General features: G+C 36.9%; 2 protein-coding genes across 7 annotated transcripts in view; both read right to left on the minus strand.

Annotated features, from left to right (window-relative positions):
- Nucleotides 1-771: 771 nt before the first annotated feature.
- LOC117417238 (probable G-protein coupled receptor 88) lies at nt 772-2,105 on the minus strand. The gene has a single exon (XM_034029223.3). The coding sequence runs from the start codon at nt 1,932-1,934 to the stop codon at nt 903-905; it is 1,032 nt and encodes a 343-aa protein (XP_033885114.1). The 5' UTR covers nt 1,935-2,105; the 3' UTR covers nt 772-902.
- Nucleotides 2,106-7,232: 5,127 nt separating this feature from the next.
- LOC117417097 (dual specificity protein phosphatase CDC14AB-like) overlaps nt 7,233-26,672 on the minus strand; it is an 82,419-nt gene continuing 62,979 nt past the window's right edge. For 3 of the 6 annotated variants that reach the window (XM_059034727.1, XM_059034730.1, XM_059034728.1), the window contains 6 exons: nt 23,047-23,206; nt 17,592-17,692; nt 16,557-16,604; nt 15,302-15,427; nt 14,488-14,872; nt 7,233-9,756 (listed from right to left, as the gene is read on the minus strand). In XM_059034727.1, coding sequence (XP_058890710.1) covers nt 9,727-9,756; nt 14,488-14,872; nt 15,302-15,427; nt 16,557-16,604; nt 17,592-17,692; nt 23,047-23,206 — 850 coding nt within the window. In that variant the 3' untranslated portion in view covers nt 7,233-9,726. The remainder of the gene's footprint in view (nt 9,757-14,487; nt 14,873-15,301; nt 15,428-16,556; nt 16,605-17,591; nt 17,693-23,046; nt 23,207-26,672) is intronic. The other 3 variants (XM_059034731.1, XM_059034732.1, XM_059034729.1) reach the window with 2 other exon arrangements.

The following is a 26,672-nucleotide window of genomic DNA, read 5'->3' on the forward strand; positions in this document are numbered from 1 at the left end:
AAAAAAAAAAAAAAAAAGAAAAAAAAAATGCAGAAATGCGAACAAAGCTTTAACTTTTAATTAATTCATACATACATTGTTATATATATATATATATATATATATATATATATATATATATATATATATATATATATATATATATATATATATATATATTGCAGCAGTGGTCACTTTTCCAATGAAAGTCAACAGGGGGCTGGGCTTTCCCAGTTCCAGCATGATGTATATTTAAAACACCTAAGTACTAGATCATCTGTGTATTACAATGGTTTTCATTGCAGATGAGAAATAATATTGGTAACGCATAGGCGACCCTCACCGGCCAAGTCTTTGTTTCAGCCAATAACTAAATATATATTTTAAACATGCATTGTTTAAAAATAAATAAGCTATCTTTAGTGATGTGGTGTACCTTTTTTTCCCAGCACAGATCACTTTAAGCTTTTTTTTTCACACGCATGTCTAGGTTGCTTTGTGTTTCTTCTCAACTGTGATCGTATTGTGTGAGTAGTTGATTTTTCGAGGTTAATTCATTTAAACAAATCAAAGACCTGCTGACCTCGTGGTCCTGAAAGAACAGCTCCGCGTACTGTGACGTGGGTCCGATTGAAAAACAAGAAAAATGTTATAAATCGGGATAATGAGAAGTTTGAAATAGCAGTTTTTATAATGGTTAAATGCAGATATTGATGTGCTTATTAATAATGGGTCTACTGTATCGGTAAAATAATTAACTTGTAGATTAATGGAAAGTCATACCCACAGGAGTTAAAAAATAGCAAGCACAAAGATAGTCTCTTTTATTACAATAATACAGTAATATATCTACACCATTTTGCAAAGTATACACTTCCAGAAAATAAGCTGTTTATAAAATAACATTCCACTGTCTGAGTCTTTTAACGTATCTCAGTTGAGAAGGCCCGTCTGCTTTGTTGCGAAATAGTTTGTATAACCGGCTCCATACCGACTGTCGATCCTCTCCAAAACTCCCCTTTCATGACCGACCTGAAAGACTTTCTGAACTCCTCGTTCTTCCAGGTGTAAATGAAAGGGTTCAGAACAAAAAGCGAGGAAAAAACTAGCCACGAAACAGTCTGAGCTCCTTTTGGAACCGATCTGAACAGACCGAGAAACAAAACCCAAAACATTGGTTCTGTTGTCAGAAGAAAAATGCAGCAGACGGACAACACATAGACGCCAAGGCGTTTGTCCTTCCTTGGAAACGAGTAGGGCAAGTTGTTTACAATCTGAAAATTTAAAACACTAACCCTTTTCACACTAATCTGAACTTTTCGAAATATTTTAAAATAGCAGTAAAGAATGACAGCAGTCTGAATCATTATATTCACTGCCGAGAACCCCGAAGTGTAAGAATTAGCCAGGACGGACCGATGCTTGGAAAAGGCAGTCAGCATAGCGAATCTGTGTAGGGTGCATCCGTCTGCGTGGTGTCTTTGAGCTGTCAGCCAAGGTAAGACGAAAACCAAGGGGAGCAGCCATGAAACTGCAATCATCCATTCTGTATTTCTTCTCTGGTAGACAGACAAGTAGGTGGCGGGCACTTTGGTTATCAAAACATACCGGTTCACGGCGATTAAAGAATGGGAGAGCAGGGACACTGTAATACCAAGGAACAGGAGCGAGTCTTTAAATACGTGGTATCCCATAGTCAGGGATGAGTTTTTTGACACGAGAATTACTTCATGGGGCATCCAAAAAGCGCACACCAGGAGGTCTGCAACACACGCGTTGACGATGAAAGCATTGCTGGTGGTTCTCAGTTTTTTGAACGAAACAACCAGGTATATGACAAATAGGTTAGTAACGGTCCCAGATAAACACATCAATGAATAGGCAACTGCCTTGGGGATTTTGGCACTGGTCGTCTCCTCACATAGATTCAGGTGGTGGTCCGATGTGTTTTTCATATTGCAGATCACTTTTCTAAACCTTTACGGCTTCCTCATTTTTGAAGATGAAAGTCATTAAACGGTATGTTGCAGAGGCGTGATGCTGCAGACCGCAGAACCAAACCTGTAACGAGCAGACCCGTAGCCCATTAGAAGCGGTGTGTGTTCAACGGTGACTCAAGCACTGAGATTCATGTACTGTACTCTGAGCTGCTGTAGATTGAAGTTCATGAATAATGCAGATCAAACGAGTAAACCCTGCGTGCAAAGATGAGCGGTGATGTGATGTAAAACCCTTGCGTTTAAAGGACACTTGTACCTCATCACGTTCTACTTTTAGTTTTGTACTTTAAAGACTGGAATGCAATATTTATAGCTATACAGATCAGCATGTGTGTAGATTTTTATATATATGTTGCTTGATAGGCTGTCCCTCAACTGATTAATTTCGTATGCAAGTGTAATCCCTGCCACTTATTCTATAAACACCCAGTCATAGTATTACTGTATATAAAAGTTGCATCTCCCTGAGAGGCAGAATCAGTTACCACAGGCTTTGTTTGTGGATGATCTCTTTCTTATTGATATTACTGATTGACTAAACAATGAGCTGGAGCTTTCTTACTGGCTTAGGCACTTACATTTCTAGTTGGTTGCTTGTAATACAAAACATCTGTAAACTGTGGTGATTTCTACAGGAATAAAAAAGCAAGGTGTTTTTTTTAATGAAAGTAAGACATCTAAAAGCCACCTGAAGTGGACTGTACAATGAACCCAGGAACTGGATTACAGGACACAATTATGAAAGACTATGCAAAGATCACACTCTCCATTCTGGTCAATGCTCTCCAGGTTGAAATCAAAGAATTACCATGCACCAGGTAAATTCAATGTTGCTTTTTAATACAAAAGAAAATACATGATTGATTTGTGGCATAAACCATGGAGCTCTCCAGGATAATTCTACTGTTGTGTTGGCTGTAATGATGTTGGTAACAGTACAAGCATAGCCAGTGACTCTGTAACATGGTTTCCCTGCTCCCTCTTGACCTGCTGTCCAATTGTGATTTTGAAGCGCTCAGTCACCGTGCAACAACAAAGCATAGGGGAGTCCTTTGAATTTAGAATAAATATGCTTTCTGTTGTACTAGCCTATACCAGGGAATATGAACTGATGAATTGCATCTATACCCTATGCACAGATTTCTTTTTAAGAGCACATGTTGTCCACAAGGCTAGCAATCACAGGGTGGTTCCCAGCAAAGAAAATCTTAAAAAGGGTTGAAGCAACTATTCCACTTTAAGTCTACAACCAAGTTCATTAAGGCATTGCTGTATACTGTGCAGACTTTAGAACAATCTCATCACTTACCGTGGAGTTTCTGTATCCCTGCAGTATTGTTTTCATCACAATAGTATTTGCCTTGATATTTATTATTCACAAATACCTTTCCCGTGTGGCTTATTCACAATAGTGACAAAAATGTCAATGACACGCATCCCTACCACGGCTATAAATACAAAATCACATCCACCATATGCACAGGTTCACATGTAATACTGAAACCCAAACATACAGACGGACAGACAGACAAGGAGTCTCTTCTAACCCCCAAAAGATAATGGCCAATAACTATAACTTGTAAATAATGTCTTTAGCAAGTTTCATCTCAATTGGATAATCAATAGCATAAGCAGATATCTAAAGTAGGATCTATGTACTAAGTACTTAACGTAAGTACAGCTACCTGTTGGGTTGGGTTATTCAATTTAACATGCAATAATTAAATGCAAATGTGTATGTAGGTTATCTTTGGTCTACTCATCATGCATTTAACCAATAGTATTTTTATATTCTAGACTAAAATATCTTAAATTCCTGGACGAAATTATATCACACAACAAGAAAAGCACCAAAACAACAGAAGAAACGGGAGCAGAGATGCTAGAGCTAATAAGAGGAAACTAAGTGGATTTAAAGTCTTGGTTATCACTCCTGTAAACTGGAGACTTTCCTTTTAAATTTCAACTTAACGTCTTGTTTCACCCTTACTAATAGTAACTATTAGGCACAAAATGTGTTACCCAAGATTTAAAAAAAAAAAAAAAAAAGAAAACCAACACTAATTTGCTAGCAACCATCCTGTTATCGCACCCCTTACTAAATCGCATGCAGTGGGCAGTAAAATGCAGACAAACTACAAAACCTCTAGATGAAGAAATCGCTTGAAAGGACAGACAGAGCTTGTTGCTTAACAGCTCGATGAAAGATGTAGGTTGTACATACAAACTGCGTAGGCGAGGACCAGTCTTAAGAAACCAGCTCCATGGATTGATTAGCAGACCTGCACAACACATACCGATTCATCTTCAAAAACCTTTCAGTCCTCTGAACAATGACCCCATAAACTAGAGAGGAAAATAAGAAACACAAGGGTTCATTTCTAGCCCTTTAACTTCAATGAACACAGACTCACAAACGAGCATGTTGTAGCCATTAGAACCGCCAAGAGGCAATTAGTAAGAAAATCTATTAACATTTCAATCATTAGCTGAATTCACGAGTGTACACTGGGTGCTGCTCCTTTCCAACCACCCACATCTAAAAAAAGAAATCATTTGTATGCCAGATCAGCATACACCATTTCACATCTAAGATATGCATTTTGTAAGAGATGTTTTTAATATTGTGCCGTGAAAAGGCATGGGGTAAACATTTCAACAACAAACTCTTAGACCCCACCACTCGTGTTGCACTGAAAAGCCTATAGCATTTGCATTTTGTTTTTACTATAATGCAAAGCTACTTGTTTAGTGCACCTGTATTAATAAAGCATTGGTACAGTGGAAAATGCAAAGAACTGCAATGCATTTACCAGTAAATCATGCTTTGTGAATGTTTTACCTATTTAAGGTGACCCTCTAATATCTCATTCATCTCTTTATAGTATCCCTTAATGTATGTTTACTATCTTCCATTCTTTACCCCTTCTCTGCACTTCACTTCCTCAGAAGCAGACCTTGTTGGCTTTCCATTTGGTGAACTCTCCCTAATCCTAGGCACACAAACTGCAGCCTTCCCTATAGACTAAGCCTTTCTAATCTGTGAACAGGCATGTTCCTGCTATTACTTGCAGCAGTATGTGGTTATGAATGTCAAGGAAGCAACAAAAAGAAAACTGTAAAGTGAAATGATTTCCTGCTTCTTTGAAGAGCTGCTGGTAAAAGGATCTGGTTGATTGTGTGCAAGTTCCTACTGCTACAGGACCATGCGCTTTGTAGCAGTTTTACAAATTTGGACAAATGTGCACCTTGTAGGGGTCTCTCTCTCTCTCTCTCTAAGAAAGTGATGGGTAAACTGCAGAAGTGGTAGTGGCTCCTGCCCTAGCTCTCCTTCAGAGGGCAGGCATTAGTAATGAATAATCTGGTAGTCTCAATGTTGTGGCACATTAGTGTGTTTAGACCCTCCTCGAGGGCTGTTAGAAGCGATCCAGAAATGCATCATTGATTTCTAATGGGATGGGTTTCACTGGCCTGCTGTCCTATACTTCCCACTTGATGAAGGTGCCAGGGCTGATTAATCTGGTCAGCAGAGTGGCAGCTTTCTGACTGCAGGTCGCTCAGAAGCTGCTTTACTCTGCAGACAGTGCATGCTGGAGACATTTTGCTTTTTTTATCTTCCCCTTGTTTTTATTAGACAGCAATAGGCTGCATCTTTTGAATCTGCCTTCTTTCTATAAGAACCTTTTTAATGCCTGGAGTTTTTAAAACAATACCAACAGAAGAGTCACTCTGTGATCTTTGGATTTCAGAGGCACCCTTATTTTTTTCCCATCAGTTTTTTTTTTTTTTTTTTTTACCTTCAACAGCCTTTATTCTGCTTTGACACAAGCAAGGACGACAAAGCTCTCTCACGTAATAGACTATTTGTTTTAAGTGAAAATCTGGAGAGGTTTTAGCTATACAGGTTGGATGCCATTCTGTTCGTTTTAATAAAAAGGGTTCTTTTTAGCAAAGCAGCAGTTGCCTCAATAGCAGCCAGTGACTCCCTCTGTCTGTGAGGTGAGTGTAGAGACAGGGAAGCTGCTGACTTAAGAATTTGAACAATGTATATTTCCAGACTCTAGAGAAAAAACAGCTGTATGGTGTGTGTGTGTATGTGTGAAGGTGTGCTTATTCAGTCAGCTAAAAGATCAGGCTGACAGGAGCAGGAGAGCACACCTGTCTGTCCCAGAGTCTCCCCAGCTTGGAGAATGCTTGCTGTACAAACCACCCATTCCAAAAAGCTCTGGGGACCTGCAGTGGAGGATCCTGCACGGTATCATTGCCACAAACAAGTACGTGACCAGAATCAACCCAGAAATCACAGATCAGTGCCCATTTTGTACAGAACAAGACACGGTGTACTATTTATTTAGTGATTGTTCAAGACTGACTCCCTTGTTTGATCTGCTCAAAAACGTATTAGCGGCCATTGGACTAAGTTTTACAAAATAATTTATTTTTGGAGTAAAATACAATGCTAAAAAAAGATCTGTGGACAGTCACTAGGCTTAAAATTGATTTGACACTTTACAAAATTACCCGTGACCTGGAGAATTTTAAAATAAAATAGTGTATTAACAATGCTCTTTGTGAGCTTATTGAGGGTGATGAGTTAAGTATACATTTTTGAAAAATGTGTGGTTAGGATATTGATTAGTTCTGCTCCTTTTGTTTTGATGGCAATGTCATTGTTTATATTTATATAATTGATTTAATAAAGAGCTGCATAGTTTTCACCCTGCATCAGGAATCAATAATGGTTGCTGATCACTATAGCAAAGCTGAAAAATGCAGCACCAATGAAATTAGTCCCAACACGGCTTTCAAAATATCAGACTTTTTTTGCCTTTAATACAGTTCACAGACTATATACAGTCCAGGGACTACAGCATGAGAGACATTTTTAATGAAAGTTAATCATTCAATTATCTTTAAGCGATCCTGAACAATCCTCTCTAAATGTTCTGTATAGCATGACTAGTGTGGAATTGCCTGCTTTCACTTGTCTTATGCCCCTTTTTCATCTGCACAAAGAAACCAGTCTATAAAACTCGATCTCGTGCAAACGGAGATATTTAACCTATTGTAGCAACCAGGTATGTTTGTTATACATGAACATGCATGTTTACTATAACATGTATTTCTATCACAATTGCACATTTGAGACATAGGGAATGGAAGTGCACAGCAAATACAATTGAATGAAATATTCTGTAAGCTCCAACGACTAAGAGTGTCACTAAATAAGCTTTTTCAATAGACGCAACAATATTCAATTCACTGTTTATTTCATGATTTCCTTTGCAAATTTGTTTACAATTTTTTTTCTTTTAAAAAGGACAGCAAAATACTGGTCTATAGTAATGAAGTTACACACACTGCAGAAAAAATATATATACTTTTACAGCTGATATTTTCAATACATTTTCAAGAGGTAGAATGATCTCATCATTAAGAGACTCTCCCATTATATTATATATATATATATATATATATATATATATATATATATATATATATATATATATATATATATATATATATATATATATAGTATAGTATATTGATATACAATACAGATAGACACAGTGATTATTGTTATTTTTATTCAGTATCTGGACCCACATTAGATTCAGTACAGTATTAAACCACAACTTGCAAATAATCAATTAAGATCAAACTGGGTTACACTCTAAATAATAAACACAACTTTAATAATTTTCATTTAAAAGTTTCATAAACAAATACAAACACTCATTTGGGGATGTTGTTACAGAACTGGATACTGCGTACAGTCAAATGCTTTTCATTATAATTGTGTTTTGTCATATTTTTTCATGTCACTATTTCTGGACTATTAAAACTACCTACCTTGTTTTTCAATTTTTTTTATTTAAATATTAACGGCTCTCTAATTTGGGTGGTGTGCTGGAATAACTTGAAACTCCCACTGTTTTCTTCAGGTAACTTGTCCTTACTGTATTTTTCCATGATATTTGAGAAAAATTGAATGAATCCAAAAATGCTGGCAGTCAAGTGATAAGAGGACACCCCTCAATTGCAGCTTCCTTTTCCTAGCAGGTTGGGAATCTCCTTTACTGTTTTGCATGTCAAAGAATAAAGTTAGCAACCCAAAGCATGTCCCTTGTATTTGAGGGAGGTGTATTAGCTGCACTGACAGTAAGGGAACTCTGTTGAGGGTGCTGCACCAGTGACACACATTGGACCAGATCAACATGTATGAAGGCCAATTGAGAGGGGAGAGGGTGGGGGGCTTCTAATACTAACCTAGTAAACATTATAGGCAAACATTTGAGCCCTACATTTATTGGATACTGTTAAAGAAAAATTAAACTGTGCAAAAGCACCCTTTGTGTTTATTAGATCTGGCCCATTACAAAGTGGATAAATTTAAGTTTCTATTATCCGGTTTCACAGACCCTGACTGGCACTAATCATAGACTACCATACCTAAGGTAACATTAGGTAATCCAAGATCAGGGACAATCAGGGTCTATGAAACCAGCCATAAATCTTTTTTTTTGTGTGTGTCTTCTGCACCAGTTTGCATGATCCCTTTATTAACACAGTAAGAAACTCACATGAGGGTCTACTCAACTGACCAAACAGTAACACATCTAAAAACTGCCACTGTTTTAGGATTCAAATTAGGACAAAATCATTTGACCTATTTTTAAAAGATGAAAATAAATAGAGGCACTATTAGAGATTTTGTTTATGTCAAAGTCCCTGTCTAATAATGATTTAAACTATGGGGTTTAGATCCGCTGCTGTTTGGCTCAATTGAACAGACCTCGTGCACCATTAAGCACTCCGGAATGAACAAACACTTTTTTCCCCCCCTTTTTTTATAAAACAAATTTGGCCTATTATTGTTAAGAAAAGTGCTTATTATACTCTGTACAGAACATGCTATTCACTTAACCATTGTTTGGATTTAAAATAATGAAAGTATATTGTGTCAGTATTTCACACAAAAGTAAGAAGCTGTATTTGTAAGTAACATTAGCCACTTGTACAGACTCAAGAGCTCAACGACACTCATTGGGATAAGCGACCAAACAGTGCCTGCAATTCATACATTCCCTTTTTTGGAGTTATCTAAATTTAAACATTTTAATAGTTGAATATGTTGGTTTCAAAAACAAATCTAAAACAGCAAAAATTAGTTAGATTCCAACGAAAATGTAAAATATTTAAAACAGATCTACAGTTCTTTCCATTAATTTATACACATTCCAATATCATATAAATATTGTTTTGGTAATTTTATTTATTTATTTATTTATTTAAATAAGAAAGAAGAAAAAAATGTCCAAATTAATAGTTAATGTGAAAACACTTTTCAAGCCATTTCATTTACCAAAATAACTTGTGTGTTGTTTTTTTTTTTTTTTTAATATACTCTGTATATGATCAAATAAAGTCATTATGCCACGTTTGCACTCTCTCAGTAGGTTATAACAGCACAGTGATATTTAACTGCAGGTTTGCTGAAGAGGTTGAAAAAACCATGACAACACTGCCTCAGCAAGGCTACCCTGTGCAGACCAGGAATACACACAGTATGGCAGCTGTTTTATTCAGTGCCATTTCCTCCCTCTCAAAGCGGGAAATGGAGAAGCATCCATAATATGTGCAGCAGTCCTTTTATTTCCTTGGAATACTTTTCAGAATTCGCAGGAATCAGGCGCCTGTGCTCCTCGTGTGTCATTCGCTTTGACTTCAGCGCAGTAGAGAAGTTTTAGTATTGAACATATTCAGATTGAAGGGACTGCATGGGGAGGAAAAAGAGAACACAAATACAATAAGGACACTTTCCTCGCCAGAGCTAAAAACAGAATTACTTGCATGATGACAGTGTAGGCACAAGAGTGGCATCCTTGCTGAAAAATGATGCACTAGTTAAAACACAGAACATTGTGGAACAAACAAGAAAAGAGCATGACGTGAAAGCAGTTCTACAGCTGCTGACTGGATAGAACTAGTCGAGAGCTTTGGCATTTGCAACAACAATATTGTAAGTTTTTATGTTCCTTGTGGGGAGAAAAAGGTTAATCTTGTGTGATAAATCAAATGGTAGTAATGGTTAATTAGTAATGATATCTAATGCTTATGTTAAACACACACACACATAAAATATAATCTCCTTAAAACACAACTATTTGTGGAGGCATCATTAGAAAGGACTGAGAAACATTTTTTTTCCCTAAAAACAGGAAAGTAAGGTGAAATAATTTGGATTGGATTTGGAAGAGTGCAAAAAATAGCAGGAAACAACTTTGTTACAGGAAGGAGCAGTTATTTAAACCTTTAAATTGTTTTCTGCGCCCAATATTTCTCGGGAGATACGTTTGTGCAGCCACACAACCTTAAAGCAAGCCCAAAGCTAGGTAAAGCCAGATTTACTGTAGAGAAACATTGGAGAGACAGGACTGAGAACTACTATGAATTATCACAAACCTCAGAAAAACCTCATTTGGAAGCCAATTAAAAGGATGATGCAAAACATGCTTCTTTAGATTACAAATAACACAAACCATGCAACAAGAGCAGCTATTGCCAAAATGCACCTCAGCCCTTTCTGTAGTGAAGAAGTGCTTCAATGTATGCAGGTGTAATCGTTCTCCCAGTTCCACACACTGAACACAAACTCAGAACACTGCATCCAATTGTCAAAAGAAAATTGAAGACCATTATAAAAAAAAAAAGAAAGAAAATGACTGTAGGAAATTATGCTCAAAAGGTTGAATCCAAACCAATTATGGGAAAAAAAGAAAAGGACAGTGGGTAGTGGATTGAATATGGATTTAAAAAAACACAGGAACCGAGTTTCTGTAGAGCCAGCAAATAAGCTGCAACTGTGCAATTATTTAGCTAACAAAATAATTCCATAAATCTTACTCATTTTGCACTTCCATTAACTGCATTGGTTTCAAATGTTCTGACTGTACTGTAACAGAGTTTTCAAATCATTTGTCATTTATATATTTTTTCTGGGTACAGTATTATTTTACAGTGGCTTTGTCCATAAACCAGCACACTAATTATCTGGTAATAAGATCCTCTTATGCTGGCCCGTTTCCTTACAAGACAGTATACTGTAGAAGGCAATGGAGCGTTATTTTCTCAGCGTTTGAAACTTCTCTTGAACCTATTAAATTCATTTATGGTAATTTGAATGGCAAATGGTACATAATGACAGCACCACATATGACTAAATTATTAAATTAATTGTTCAATTCATTGGCAAATACTTGCAATAACATGTCTAAAAGTCTGTTTGTACAAATAGCAGCGCAACATCTTCAAAGAGAATTACAAAAATAAATAAATGCACCTAGATTGGAAAACACTGCTCGTCTCGCAATACTATTCAGCTTCACTGAGAAATCGGATTGGAAAACATATTTCTTGCAATTTGTTTGTATTTGCAAAAATATAACCTCTTGAACTAATTCGAAGAATACTATCCCGTTTTACATGAATATGTATTTTCCAGTATAAATAGTATACACACACGTAGGTGTTGGAGGACCTGCCCTCAATGAATGTAATAAAATATAATGTACCTTAAAATGACTTGAGCTGTCTCTCTTGGCAGATGGAATCCTTTTTTTTTGTTATTTTTTTTTTATTATAAATTTAGTCGTTGCCAATTAATTTTATTATTTTATTATTTTTGCGCGGTGAGCCGAGGACACCCTGGCCAACCTAACCCTCCCTCCCCCCGGGCGACGCTCGGCCAATTGTGCGCCGCACCCTGGGAGCTCCCGTCCACGGTCGGCTGTGGAATAGCCTGGACTCGAACTTGCGACGTCCAAGCTATAGAGCGCATCCTGCACTCCACGTGGAGCGCCTTTACTGGATGCGCCACTCGGGAGCCCCGTCTCGGCAGATGGAATCCTAAGAAAATCATCTAAAGCCAAGTACTACCTGCTTTTATTAAGACACACAAAAAAAATAGTTGTTACCGCTTTGGAAATCCATGAACCAATTAAGTTACAGATTATGACCATCACATTTTTAACTCCTGCTCAAGTTATGAAAATGATAGGTTTGTGTCTATATTCACTTTCACTGTAGTGAGGAATTACATTAAAAAAATCTAGAGCCTGCTTCAGATGTCAGCACGTTGTGTATATTTGCTATATTTGATGACCCCTGAGTAAATCTATTGTAAGTCTTAAAAGGGAGAACAGAGACATAAAAGTACTCTAATGCTGTTTAAGTATGGTATTAAAGTAATCACTGTCACTAAACCTGTCTGAACAAATAACTGCAATTTATTCAGCTTCCTTTTGCAAATAGCTCAAGTGCATTAAGATCTCAGAAGGTAAAAAAAAAAAAAACACTAAATGAGAAATTAAAATACATTAGGAGCAAAGTTATAAAAGATACTATTTCTGAGCACGCTGACACCAAGACCCAAAGATCTTGATTAAAGAAAAATAATAATAATTAGGAAGGAAAGGGGTTGACACAAAAAAACCTCTCAGAATACAGAAGAGTTCAACCTGTTTTAACTGCTTGACACATTTAGAATGACAAATAAGAACGCCATCAACAACTATTAAAGACAGTGACACCAACCAAGGTTCAGTCCAATGAGATGAGCCGTTCAAGACATGAAAAGTGTTACACTACACCACAATAAAAAACGGTATGATCCTTAGGCCTATATGAATATAAGATTGAGAACAGGGGGATATGTAAAAATACATACGAGGTTCCTGAGCAGCTTCATGCACTAGCAGTTCTATAGGCACAGTACCAGGCTGAGCATCCTAATGTTCCTGTACACATCTGCCGGTCCCTATAACCTGCCTCTGCTCCGAGAAGCCAGTGACTGCCAGGTGCAGAATCCACTCAACACACACACACACACATTATAATGAAACGTGGATGTCTTATAATATTAAAAGCATTCAAACAAAAGTCTTTATTTAAAGCAATATGGTACATTTATGTTGTTTGTTAACTATATCCATTACTTATTGCACAATATGCCAATTGATGCTAACAATTCATTCCAATTCTGTGCGGTGGAAGAGGTGGAGCTCTGCTGTTCCTGGGACATCTTTAAAATAATTATAGAAAATATTATTACTACTACTACTACTACTACTACTACTACTACTACTACTACTACTACTAATAAGAGGCTAAAAGTTTGGTTAGTTGTGCTTAATATGCATTTATACAAACATTAATAATAGGCTATAAGGTTTACATTTGCAGCTTTTGCGTTCTTTCTTGTCTCTCTCTGTGTGTGTGAGTGTATGTGTGTGTGTGTATGCGTGTGTGTGTGTGTGAGTGTATGTGTGTGTGTGTGTGGGTGTGTGGTTCGGTACGGCTTTGCTGAGGAATAACATGAGATTCCACCAGTTAAACGGGATCTTGACTGCTGAAATCTTTTGAGACACGAGCATGATTCCTGCTCCAGTTTACATGGGTTTTTACAGCTATTTTAATCGTGAGAAAGCGATTGACCCTGCCCTTAAAAAGTCACGCTGACCAAAGGACGTTCTTTTGGTGTTTCATGATGTATTCACGTGACAACGTCACACAGTCATGACTGTAGAGTCGATTTTCACTTGCATGTAAACCCAACCATTGTTTTCATTTCTACATAGCCCGATTAATTACAAAAGAAATCCCAAAGTGCTTTACAATTAATAAAAACTACAAATTTAGCAGAACAATATAGGCTACTATGAAAAAGCTACATGCATTTAGGGATAGAGGCAAGGGCAGCTATATATTATGTATATAAAAATATATATAATAATAATAATAATAATAATAAATAATAATAATAATAATAATAATAATAATAATAATAAATGTTACCCTATTTAATATTTTATAATTGGTGTTTTTGGTTTCTCAAAACAAATGCTCCTCAGTTTATTTATTTATTTATTTTTTTTTTTTTTTTTACTTAAACTGAAAATGAAACATGGGCAATCTAATGTTATCTGGGAGGGGTACAACCCAATCTGTAAACATTTTAAAAAAGAGTTCAAGAAGTTGGATACCAGACAAGAATTAAAAAAAAAAAAAAAAAAAAACTTAGGACGGCAAGTCTGCTCTCTGAAAGAGCTACTTCTATGTAAAGTCTGTATGCAATCCCCTTCGAGGAAGAGAGGCTGTGAACAATCTCGGAGGTGATGAACCCAACATGCGGGTCTACTCCTGTCATTACCAGAATCTAACACTATCCGTTTCATTAAAATCAACATATACATGTACTGTATATAGCCTACTGCAGATAATTCTGATAGTCAAATATTTGTGTAAAAAACAAAATGCAGCAGCTGCATTTCGATTCCGCCATTGTTTAGGACAACTGAATAGACCCCGAAAAAGTGATAAAAAAATAAATAAATTAAGAAAAAAAAATATTAATGGGGGGGGGGGGGGGGATTAGTAGCAGCCTTGCTTGGCAGAGAAATAAAAAAAGGAGCAGGACAGCCTTAAAAAAAAAAAAAAAAAAACTTACAGGGATTGAGCGACTCAAGTATCGGGCTGTAGAAGAACTGAGGCCAGTGTTCGTGGAGCGGTAGGTGCCATATTCGTCTAGCTGCCTGCTGGAGGGGAAATGGAGGTGGCCGTTGTGGTTGAGGCCACTTTTGCTGGTGCTGCTGGAGTGGGAGTTGCTGATGATGGAACAATTGTAGTGGTTGTTGTTCAGCTCATGATAATGTCTAGCAGCCGGCTGGGAGCTGCCATTTGAATAAGTGGAATGGCTAGTGGGGAAACCCGTCCTAGTAGCGGAAGATGGTGATGAAGAAGAAGAAGTGGACGCTGTCATTTTACTCCCGGAGTCATCGTCAGCAGCATAGAGGTTACCTAGGGAACTGGCTAGCCTGGAGTTTATGGAGAAGCTGAATTGGATACAAACATTGGGGAAATAAAAAAAAAAAATAAAAAAAAATGCACACGTACACAAAAACAGACACAAACACAAACACAATGTACATGGCTGGGGTAATTCATGCTGCGAGACCACAATAAGATCAAAATAATGTGCTTTCAAACAAGTAGGCAAAGCTATTGTATTCACAGTTCAGTGCAGATGTTTCTCACTCGCCTGGGAACGAGCAAACCGACATTACCAAGACCATGTCCCCAGGGTGAGATGCATTATACTTAGGAAAAAATGAATACTTGGACTTAGAATACTTGGAAAAATGAATACTTGGAGTTATCCGTCATGTTTTTTCCCCCCGACACTCTTTCAGACACATCAGACATAGTAATTGCACAACAACCGGCTGCATTTCCATAAACCACTTTAATTTAAATAGCTGCACCTTTTCAGGTTGAACCCTGCAGTCGTGCTTCTGCTTATTCTCTTAGCGGTGGCTGAGCTGGAGGCTGGGACTTTCGAAGACTTGAGAGGAGACATGGGACCCTGGGGACTCGTGGTGGTATTGAGTCTGTATGAACAGTTAAATAACTGGGTGTGTCAGTAACATAGGAAAATAAACAACCCCATGCATTACAGGAGTCCATGCCATGAAAATGTAGATCACCAGGACTTGTTTCCAGCGTGTAGGATAGCATTTCAGAACCACACAGATAGTAGGCTGGATTTTATTAGCTTATGCTCCAGTCTTTCATTTACCATGGGCAGATCTGTTAAAAATGTATATTGTTTCCTTTTATGGTATGTTTCGTATCAGGTATCCCCTCTTTTGACCCACCCCCACTCCTATTTTTTTATTTATTTTTTAATAAAAGGAGAAATAAAACTTACTGAACCTGTAATAAAACATTATATTTTCAACTAAAAAGACTGGAGTAAATGCTATGTAATTATGGCCCACAGTTTCATTAAAATCCGATCAATGGTTCCCAAGATATAGCCTTCGATAGTCTTTATCAAATCACAAAGTATTTTGTTATACGTTTTTTACTTGCAGATTTAGATCTGGAATCCCTTTGTGAAACACTTTACTGGCCTCCCTGTCTGATGATGTGCATGTGTTCAAAATACATCATCAAAATACATCATCTGTGCTGAAGTGTTGACAGGAAGAAGGAGGCCTGCTCAGGAGGAGAGCTGTATTTTTATTATGAGCTTCTCTGGAAAATTAGCAAGACACACTCGAAGCAAGAGCAATTTCTACAAATCAGCATATTCCACTCACTAGCACTTGTGATAAAACAATTAATCATGCTGAGATACACTCGGCTCTTTATATTCATGGTACTAATTAAAAAACAAGTAATCTATTACTCCTTGCTTGTTCGTTAACTGTTTGCATCCCTATTGGTGTCTCCTTGTAACAGTCACTGTTCTAATTCCATATAAAAAAGGGCATTTGTTAAAGCTGATGTCAACTGGGCCCCAATTTCCCTTCTGGAGGAAAAAAACAAATATGTTTTGGTTGTTAAAGGCTAAGAATCACCTTTAAAATGGTTTTCATGATTTGGAGAGAATTTGGTAGCTCGTTTTATAGCACTTTTCTGAGGTCAACCAGTGTGTGAATTCGCGTGAAACGCTGAATTCAAAAGCATTAAAAACATAATTTAAATGAATCAATGTAAAGAAATAGAACATACCTGAAGGGCTGCGAGGGAGACCGAGTATGCATTTTCATATCGTCTAACCTGAGAGGCAGCATTTAAAATGTGATTAAGGCAAAAATGGAATTCTCTTTTTATACATTTAATGTGGTTGCTACATTTGAGAAAGAAAAAAAAAGTGCTTTTGCTTCTCAGCTATAACAGATATTAAGAGATAATTTATAACATCCTATTACTGCAAGTAGCAGCTGGAGCATGCCTGTTTTGCACAAAGATTTACTCAGAGGCAAAGCAGAGCTTGGTTTATTTAATGGGTTATACAGTGATTAACACAATCAAATAGTAACATTAATAATCTGAAATAAAATAAACTAAAAAATACATTTTTGTCCATAAGATAAACATTTCAGAAATCTGTACCTTAGTGAAGCCTATGCCTGATTGTTCGTTCCCTTATCAAGAGATTTATAAATGCACACATTCTTTCTTGTCCTGCAGCTAACTCTCTACGTCAAGAATACTTTTTAGTGTACTCTGTAAATATTCTTGAACAGAAGTGGTGAAAAAGTTAATAAAAAAATAAGGTCTGTCATTCAAGCTGTGTCGTGCAATTGCTTTGCAGTAACAAAGCCAGAGGAGATGAGATTTTAGAAAACACATTGACATTTATGAAAAGAAAGAAAATCTGTTGAACATTCTTTTTGATAAAAATATATGGGAGTGTGTTGAGTTTTCAGACATTGTATAGAGGGTGATTCAAAAAAGGTCACAAAACCCAACCAGTTAAATGAGATTTATGGGGAAAAATATGCACCACAGAGCAGAAGATATGTAAGCAATAACACACCCGAAACATAGCTATCTCAATATACAAAAGCATGTCTTCAACTGCTTTATAATACAGCATGAATATACGAGTAAGATGAGGCCAGTGGGATCCTTTATTAGCTTTAGTACAATTTCAGTGCTTCCCTAATAGTTCAATAGCTATTGCCGGACTGAGCCCATTTCTGGTTTTAAATTCACTTAAAATATACACTCATCATCCTGCTATAGTTAAGGAAACCTTACCTTAGTGCACCAGTTGTGGCCGATCGGGGTTGTCTTCTACTTTTTAAGGCACGAAGTTTGTCTCCTTGGGTTACTGAAACCCCGTCCTCGACATATTCATTCTGCATTGAAACAGGAAGGAGATTTTCACTTTCTGTGCATGCATTAGAATTTCAAGTGTTTTTTATTATTATAAGATAAGCCATTTTGTCAGGAGGATCACAAAAGTGAAGCGGAGTGGTTCTGTTTGCTTGAAGTGTGCACAATGATTTCTGTTATACTAAGAGAGACACTCTATACACACACACACACACACACACACACACACAACGTACTGGCCTATTATAAACAATTACCAAAACGAAGGAACGCGTCCTGAGTGCGACATCCATATACAAGATGGGGTTTTGACAAATCCTTAACAGGGATTTCTCATATAATTGTTTTTCATATTAGTTTGTTATAACCACAAGCAGCAGCATTCAGCATCTACAGCATGAAATCATTCTCATCCATTTATCATACTTACTGCATGTTCTTGCTGGAGTTTACTCATATAAGCAAATATTTACTTTAAGTTTTAACTACTCTTAGTCAAACTCACTCCTACTTATACTTTACTGTATTCTTTATTTGATGTGATATTTTATAACGTGATACTTTGATACTGTGATATTTTGTAACAATTGTACGTCGTCCTGGATAAGGGCGTCTGTTAAGAAATAAATAATAATAATAATAATAATAATAATAATAATAATAAGATCCAATGGTTTGAAGATGGCTGCCTCAGAACTTACTGTACCTCTGGCAACAACTTCAGCATCACGTGTCTCATCACAGCTGCGGAGTGAACTCAACAACAGCTTATGAAGCATGTGGCAAAATCACAGTCTACATATGGCACATACAGCAACAGCAACGTGCCATAGAATCAACAATATGTAGCAAAGGAAATGCTTTCTTAATCCTAGGATCAGATAGTAAAATATCAACTTCAAATTGCTTTTACTTCTTTTGAAAATTGGATGCACAAAATAATATTTACTGTAATCTAGTGCAAACACACCATCGAAAAAGCTGAGATTAATATTGAATCAGGCTGCTGCATTTCCCATAATACATGCATATCTAAACCAGACACTGTTTTCATTGAATGAAAAAACAAATATGTATTTAAAAAATGTTTTATACTCATCCAAGGATATAAGCAATACACTGCAGGTGGAAAAAAAATCAGGATATAAAATAGGGAGATAGCTCTCAACAGCTCAGGCAATCAGATGCCCAAAGTAGTACACTGAAAAAAGTGTGTGAAATATTAATTACGGTTACAAAAGTTAATTCAGATGACCCACAGAAAACAGTGTTAAGAGCTGACACTGATCATTCAAACAGACCCATCCCTTTATTAGCCCACCCAATAAGAGGCCAGAAAAAAAAGAAATAACACGCCCCCTTTTCAGTGGTAATGGACTTTGGCCCTTCCAGTTCTGGTCTTTGTTCCAACCACATCCTTAAATTACTGGAAGGTACACTATTACACTATAAGCATATTGGTATTAAGGGAACATGTACAGTTGCATCACTATTTTATACACATATGGGATCCAATTGTCCACTGTGGACAAATTGCCAGCGTCATACATTTACTGGGAGTAAGCACTTCACCTGCAGTTTGCCCACCGTGGACAATATAGGCCTCTATTGTATGTAGTACCTCCATTCGTAGTGACAACACATTGGAAGGTTAATAAGAGTTAATAAAAAGGACTGTGCTGTTTGAGTAATACGCCAGGGATGATGAAGTAATTTCATTCTAGGTTAGTGAAAGTCGGCTCCCTAAAGATCCAAACAATGAATTCCACCATGAAAGAAGTTTCGCTTTTCATAATTATTAATATTAATCCAACTGTGATCGCATCCTGCTATTCTCCTGAAAAACTTTCCTGGATGAGATCTATAAAACTGCTTCTCAATATTAAACTGGTCACGTTCTGTATTCACATGAAGAGCCACCAAGGACCAAGAAAGGAAAGCCCCAAGATTTAAAAAACACAATACCGCCACCCCCCCTGGAAAGTAAAGCCAGATCTGAACTCCTTATGACTGACGAAACATTTTGGAAAGCCCCTGTTCACTTTCACAGCAACACGTTACTGTTTCTCAGGATACTGTAATCTGCCAAGTGTTTATCTGCCAAGTGTTTAACCTGTAGTACTTTGTATTTAATCATATCCTGATGTAACTATCACTATTTAATCATATCTTAATGTAACTATCACTATTATCTGCTGTATTATTGAATTGTGGTTTGTCACACTTGTACTTTGCTTGAACAAAAGTTATTGTATTTCTTGCTCTTATTGTATTACTTGTATTGTCACACTTAAAATGTATTTGCTTACGATTGTAAGTCGCCCTGGATAAGGGCGTCTGCTAAGAAATAAATAATAATAATAATATAATAATAATAATAATAATAATAATAATAATAATAATAATTACTGCAATGTATAGTACACTCGAGGAGACAAGAGAAACGTTGGTATACTAGAGGTAGTTTCTTAAAAGTTTTAACTTTTTGGATTTAGTGTTTTGAAGTTACGGATTATACTGTAATAGTAATGCCAAAAACAAAAACCTGTCCTAAAATCGTTTTTCAATGCAATTAGGCTACTTTTAGGCTAACAACTGGACCGCCAAATTCAGACACCGAGCAAAATAATCTGTTATACAATGACAATCTACATTAATGATTTAGATTCTGGTATAGTAAGCAAACTTGTTAAATTTGCAGACGACACAAAAATAGGAGCAGTGGCAAACACTGTTACAGCAGCAAAGGTCATTCAAAATTATCTAGACAGCATTCAGAACTGGGCAGACACCTGGCAAATGACATTTAATAGAGAAAAGTGTAAGGTACTGCATGCAGGCAATAAAAATGTGCATTATAAATATCATATGGGAGATACTGAAATTGAAGAAGGAATCTATGAAAAAGACCTAGGAGTTTATGTTGACTCAGAAATGTCTTCATCTAGACAATGTGGGGAAGCTATAAAAAAGGCCAAGATGATGCTCGGATATATAGTGAAAAGTGTTGAATTTAAATCAAGGGAAGTAATGTTAAAACTGTACAATGCATTAGTAAGACCTCATCTAGAATACTGTGTTCAGTCCTGGTCACCTTGTTACAAAAAGGATATTGCTGCTCTAGAAAGAGTGCAAAGAAGAGCGACCAGAGTTATCCTGGGTTTAAAAGGCATGTCGTATGCAGACAGGCTAAAAGAATTGAATCTATTCAGTCTTGAACAAAGAAGACTACGTGGTGATCTGATTCAAGCATTCAAAATTCTAAAAAGTATTGACAATGTCGACCCAGGGGACTTTTTCGACCTGAAAAAAGAAACAAGGACCAGGGGTCACAAATGGAGATTAGATAAAGGGGCATTCAGAACAGAAAATAGGAGGCACTTTTTTAACAGAGAATTGTGAGGGTCTGGAACCAACTCCCCAGTAATGTTGTTGAAGCTGACACCCTGGGATCCTTCAAGAAGCTGCTTGATGAGATTCTGGGATCAATAAGCTACTAACAACCAAACAAGCAAGATGGGCCGAATGGCCTCCTCTCATTTGTAAACTTTCTTACTCTATGAAGTATTGTGCACATATGTAAAATTTATGAAGGTGTCATGAATGATACCTAGTGCCCAATACAAAAAAAGTGTTTCTCTTTCCTATACTTTGAAGAACCTAAGTAAAGTAGACAAACGTTTCGGCCAGTGTCTTCATTAGTGTACCGATTAAAAACTCTATGCAATAGTATTATATCCTTATGAAAGCTAGGTGTAAATAGCCCCTACATTAATAACACCAATTGAATGATGAATGCACCAACCAAAAAAAGTTTGTCTTGAGTGTTTTTGAAGATGGGTCTTTCCCATAATACTTTAGCAGTCTGCAGTTATAAAGTGGAGTTCTCTTCTCTAGACCTGTATGCAGGCCCACAGCAGGGCTAAACAAGTCCAGTGTGACTCTGCATACAACCATTGAAGTTTCAATTAGATCAGTTTTGAATTGTTTGTTTAAAAACGTGCTGTCCTTACAAAGGTAATACGAAATTCTCCTGTCAGGACACTGCACTCTGATTGGCTATGATTTAATAAAACAATGAATAATCCTCTCCCTAAACCAAAACCCTAACCTTAAGGTCAGTATCCTATACTGCAGTCACACACATCTAAAGTAGTTCATGTCTGGCAGTGAAGAAGCGTTTTTGTTACTTAAAAAAAAAAGTGATTTCATTTTGTGATACCTTTGTAAGCATTGCTAAAGGGTCCATAAAATAAAATGACACCATTTTAAAATATATGGTACCAACCAGCTTTCTCTGATTCATCACGACAAAGTGTTCCGTCTAATTAGTGCGTCACGAGGCATCTCGGAGCACTGGCAAAGCATGTTCTTTGTTTTTGTTCAATAGCATTTTCAAAGCTATAATAACAATTACAATAATGATACTAATAATAAATCAAAGTAGCTGGCATTACAACTTTTTTTTTTTTTTTAAAACAAACAAATCTGCCTTTCAACAATATGCATGCAAATATACTTTTCATTTTGACGATGATTAAACTCCATAATGCAAATATCGAAAGGGCATATAATGTAATTAACATTATAAAAACAAAATCTGCATAAGCACACATTGTTCATGTATTAGCCACATGACTGCCAGTTTGCTTGCCTGTGATTAGAAACAAGATGCTATTCAAAGTGTGCTAAAGCCATGACATTATTTGTAAATGACGGACATTTCTTAAATAAGAGATTGAAATGGTTCTCTATTTTACACGTGTTGCTGTTGGATAGTCTGCGATCTGATTTTTGCTTCTGCTTAGATTGTTATTTGCCAAACAATTACCAAGGAAGCTGCTTTTGAAAATATCCCTCAAGCTGATTTTATGAAGCAAGGAGGCAAGACAAAGGCTTTACAAAGTTACCAAGCTTTGAAATCAGGATGGTGTACAACAGACAGTGAAGTGTTTACATGAAAACAGATGAAACCATCGCTGGATCAGAATGTGCTGCTGGAGGCAATGTTCTCTCATGCTATAAAAATGTTGATTTCCAGAAAAAAGGTTTAAAAGTTTAATCACCAGAGTACACCGAAAGTGTACTCCCATATACTACATGAAACGTAGTGTCAATTGGTAAAAAAAAAAATACAAATTGCCCTGTCACTCATCCCTCTTTCTGTTGAAAAGATTCCCATCTCTTTGATCCCACCTCCCCAAATTTTTTCAATTACCCCATGGTCAACCATAGGGGGTCTTAGCCCTCAAATCCATTTGGATAAGATGAGAAGTACTTCATTTTGTACCACACTCCATAATCATCATATAAAACAACACTGCTTCCAAATTCTGTGTGGTGGGGGTTTTCCCTGAACTAATAAATGTGTCCTCACCTCTTGCACCCGGTCCATGCTCTGTGTTTTGTAAAGGCTCCCGCTGATGGAGATATCATCCATGCTGGAGATGATGTGGGAGACCCTGCCCGCATCCAGCTGCCTCTGCTTCTGCTTGGACCTGTGGACGTCTCCCTGGATGCCGAGGCTGGCTTGTTTCCTGGGCGAAAACATTTGAAAAACAGAGGAAAACCAAAAAAGTCAGGTAGTCAGTCAGTTTTCATGTACAATAATAGCATGCCAAAGCAATGCAATGAAAAAACAAGACAGAATTTACAAGAGTGTGAAATGTGTCAAACATTTAAAAATAAAAACATCTTCCGAAGCCACAGCACAGATAGCCAATCGCATGCTATATTTATAATTCACCCTCAAAGCAATAATAAACTTAGTTACAGATAATCAAGAGCAAATTATATATAAAAACAATTAATTTCTATTCAACATTTCCCTTTTTGTGGCCAGCACCATATAGAAGACTCGTCTCAGCACAACACTGAAGACCTCCCTCAATTAGGACCAGCTCGCTACTAAGACAATTTCACTAGGTCCCTTCGGTAATAGTGGAATACCACTATATGAAAAAAATTAATTCTCTTCACTATCGTATATCAAAAAATGGCAAGAATAGAGGGAGCAATTTCATTGGCTAACAAGTGTTCCAACCTGTGCAGATATGTCAGCATACGGACAGAGCTTGGAACTTTCAGAACCATTCTACCCGATTCCATTGATAACCAATTCACTTTGGAAGTGGTGGGGTAGAGGTGGGGGGGTGCCATTTTAGAAGCACAATAACACACTCCAGGGAGTCAAAAAAGTGGTCCAAATCTGTTTAACGGCGCTTGTCTTCACCTCGTGTTGAGCGCCCCCTCCCAGCCGTGCGGATATTAGACCATATTTGAATACGTCATTGTGTGTTATTGCTTTCTTATAAACCTCATGTACTGCGGCCATTATGTGACGGTAGATGCCCCCAAAAGCGGACCAGACTTGAAAACTGACTTTTAAAACAGTGACTTAAACTTCAAGAACCTTGCATATTCAATACAAAATCTTACCAAAAAACAAACATTCAAAACAATCAAAGGTTTAGAACAGGGTTCTTCAATAGGCGGCCCGCCTTTCTTTTGACCCGTCAAGCGTCAGCTGACCATTACAAAAACTGAAATTGCTGATACGCAAGATTATAAAGTCGCCGTAATCTACAGGGTATTTGCTTCCCCTAACAAGCGGTTTTTTTTGGCAGCCTAATACAGGAACAAGTCATCTGATTGGCCGAGCTTTAATTCTGATGAGCTATCATTTTGGCATGCGTCACAAATCTCCGCCCATTTGCTTAGTTTTAGTGCCTCATTGGTTGAGCAATGAGAGAAGGCTTCGTGCAATATGAAAACAGAGGTAGTAATATTATTTTCTTTAGTGTGGTGAAACTATCTGAATTCTCTTACAAACATTGCTGCACATTAATTTGAAGCCAAAAATCCATGTATGTGTCTAAAATGGCATGTGATGCGTGGGATTAACATAAATACCAACAACAACAAAGTGATGCTTCAGATTTGGCAAGCGAGTCAGAATCGAGGGATACAGCTGCAGGTAATGCACATTCGAAAACGCTTCACACTTTCCAGACACTGGCCAAACTAGCAAGGTAAATGCTACGTATAGTGATCAACGTTTTGTTTTGTTGTGATCCTATTTTCTGTTATGAAGAGGGTAATAAATGAAGAGTGTAATTAAGTAAATTTGACAGTTTTCACTTGCATGCACAGATTACAAAAAAAAAGTAAACCCCAGTAATGCCATTACTTCATGAGAAATGTGTCATTTGCCACTTTGTTTATTGCGAAGAAACTACAACGGCAGGGATAAAAAAAAATTTAAAAAGCGATGTCAATACTTATGTACTGTTTCTGCCTGAAATACACACATGAAAAAGTGTATACTTTTAAGTTTCACATCCTCTGCTTTAAAGTTAATTCAGAGGAGCACAGTAAAGCCTTCACAACCCATTCTGGAATATTACAGTTTTACACATTATTTTAGGATAAATAGTATTGGAAATTGCTTTAATTTTGCTAGATTTAGCTGGGAATTGTACAGTATGTGATTGGAACAGGAGAGTGAAAGTAGTTTTTGTATTAATTTAACTTAAATATGTTCGTAATGTACTTTAGCTTAGGTATTGTATTAAGTTATATGATTGATTAACCTGTTACGTTTGACCTGTTGTCAGAGCAATAACATTTTTTTTTTTTTTTTAAATCTTTCAAAAACACCAGATGTTTGTCTCCAGTTTATTGTAGAAAGTCTTGGGAAGTTGAGCAGGGCTGCTGTATGTTTTAAAATGAGAAACAGCTTGGTTTTATTATAGAAATACATGCAAAAACTTAAGTGCATATGTCTACATTTACTTTATTTTTCATATGATAAACTAAGTATTGTTAGGAAAATTAACAATGCGGCCACCAGTAAGTGTTCAGTCACAGGAAATTGGCCGAAGATACCGAGCCGGTCAAAGATTTTATATAGGCTTAAAAAAACCTGTTTGGCAACAGTAAGAAATGCACCTGCGGCACGCCTCTCAAAGATGGCACGGTGGATATGCACTTAAGTTCATTTTCCCCTCTGTTTACTGTCATGCTATGTATTTCATTTAGAAACTTTTCATTTACATTTAAACGCTTTGGAGCTAGAACATGCATATTTAGACATCGTGCTACACTTTTAATCAGGTGCTTAAGAAGATGCTTATACAACATAAGTGCTTTCGTTAGTTAACTTGAATGCTTGCTGCGCAGTAATTGTCAGAACATGTTCTAGTTTTAATAAAATTAAAATTAATAACATGCTGTTTTAATAGTATTACAGTGAGATTTGTATAATTATTTGTTTGTAGGAGGTTGTTTGAATACTGGTCAGGAAATTATATTTGCTTTCTATTTTTATTATTAATGACGATCAAACATTGTATCATATCAAGTAGTTATTTCTGAGATGTATTAGTTGATTGGTGCAAGTGCAGTGTTGCAACGTTTTGTTACTGTTTGTAAAGTGCAATTGGATAGTCAGATTTTCATGACCATTCAACCCCACAATACTACGCACATCTTGAGCTGCCTGTGGCCCCCCAAGGTTTGGACATTTCCTTATCTGGCTCACCAGAGAATGTAATTGAGTACCACTGGTTTAGAACAACACCAATATCCTGTTCAGTGGCCTCAAGAAACGTAGCTGTCACTGCAGTCAGTAAACCTTTACCTGGCAGTCAAGACGATATGTAGTCTGTGTGTCTGAAGCACAGAAATGCTATACACCTTACTGTGACTATTACTGTCTAGTATCAAAATAACACAAAACACTATTTTTCTCTAGAGGCTTGTTTGAGGGAAATTCCAAAAGGCAGGATTAAAGTTTCTCTTTCCCTGAAAAGCTTGCGTTTCTTATCACCTACTGCTCTCTTCTCCCTCCCCAAAAGGCAAGATGTTTGTCAGCTGTTATGAATCCCAGTTGGTTGACACACACCCACCCACCCACCCACATATATCTCCCCTGGTTGCATAAAATAAAATAAAACTAAACTAAACTGTTACTCAGCATTTAACTAAAACTTCCCTTTAATC

This window comes from Acipenser ruthenus, chromosome 12 (genome assembly GCF_902713425.1).
Source record: "Acipenser ruthenus chromosome 12, fAciRut3.2 maternal haplotype, whole genome shotgun sequence".
Classification (NCBI taxonomy): Eukaryota; Metazoa; Chordata; class Actinopteri; order Acipenseriformes; family Acipenseridae; genus Acipenser; species Acipenser ruthenus.

Excerpts from the sequence above, each read along its gene's own strand:
- LOC117417238 (XM_034029223.3), bottom strand. The coding sequence starts at position 1,934 with ATGAAAAACACATCGGACCACCACCTGAATCTATGTGAGGAGACGACC.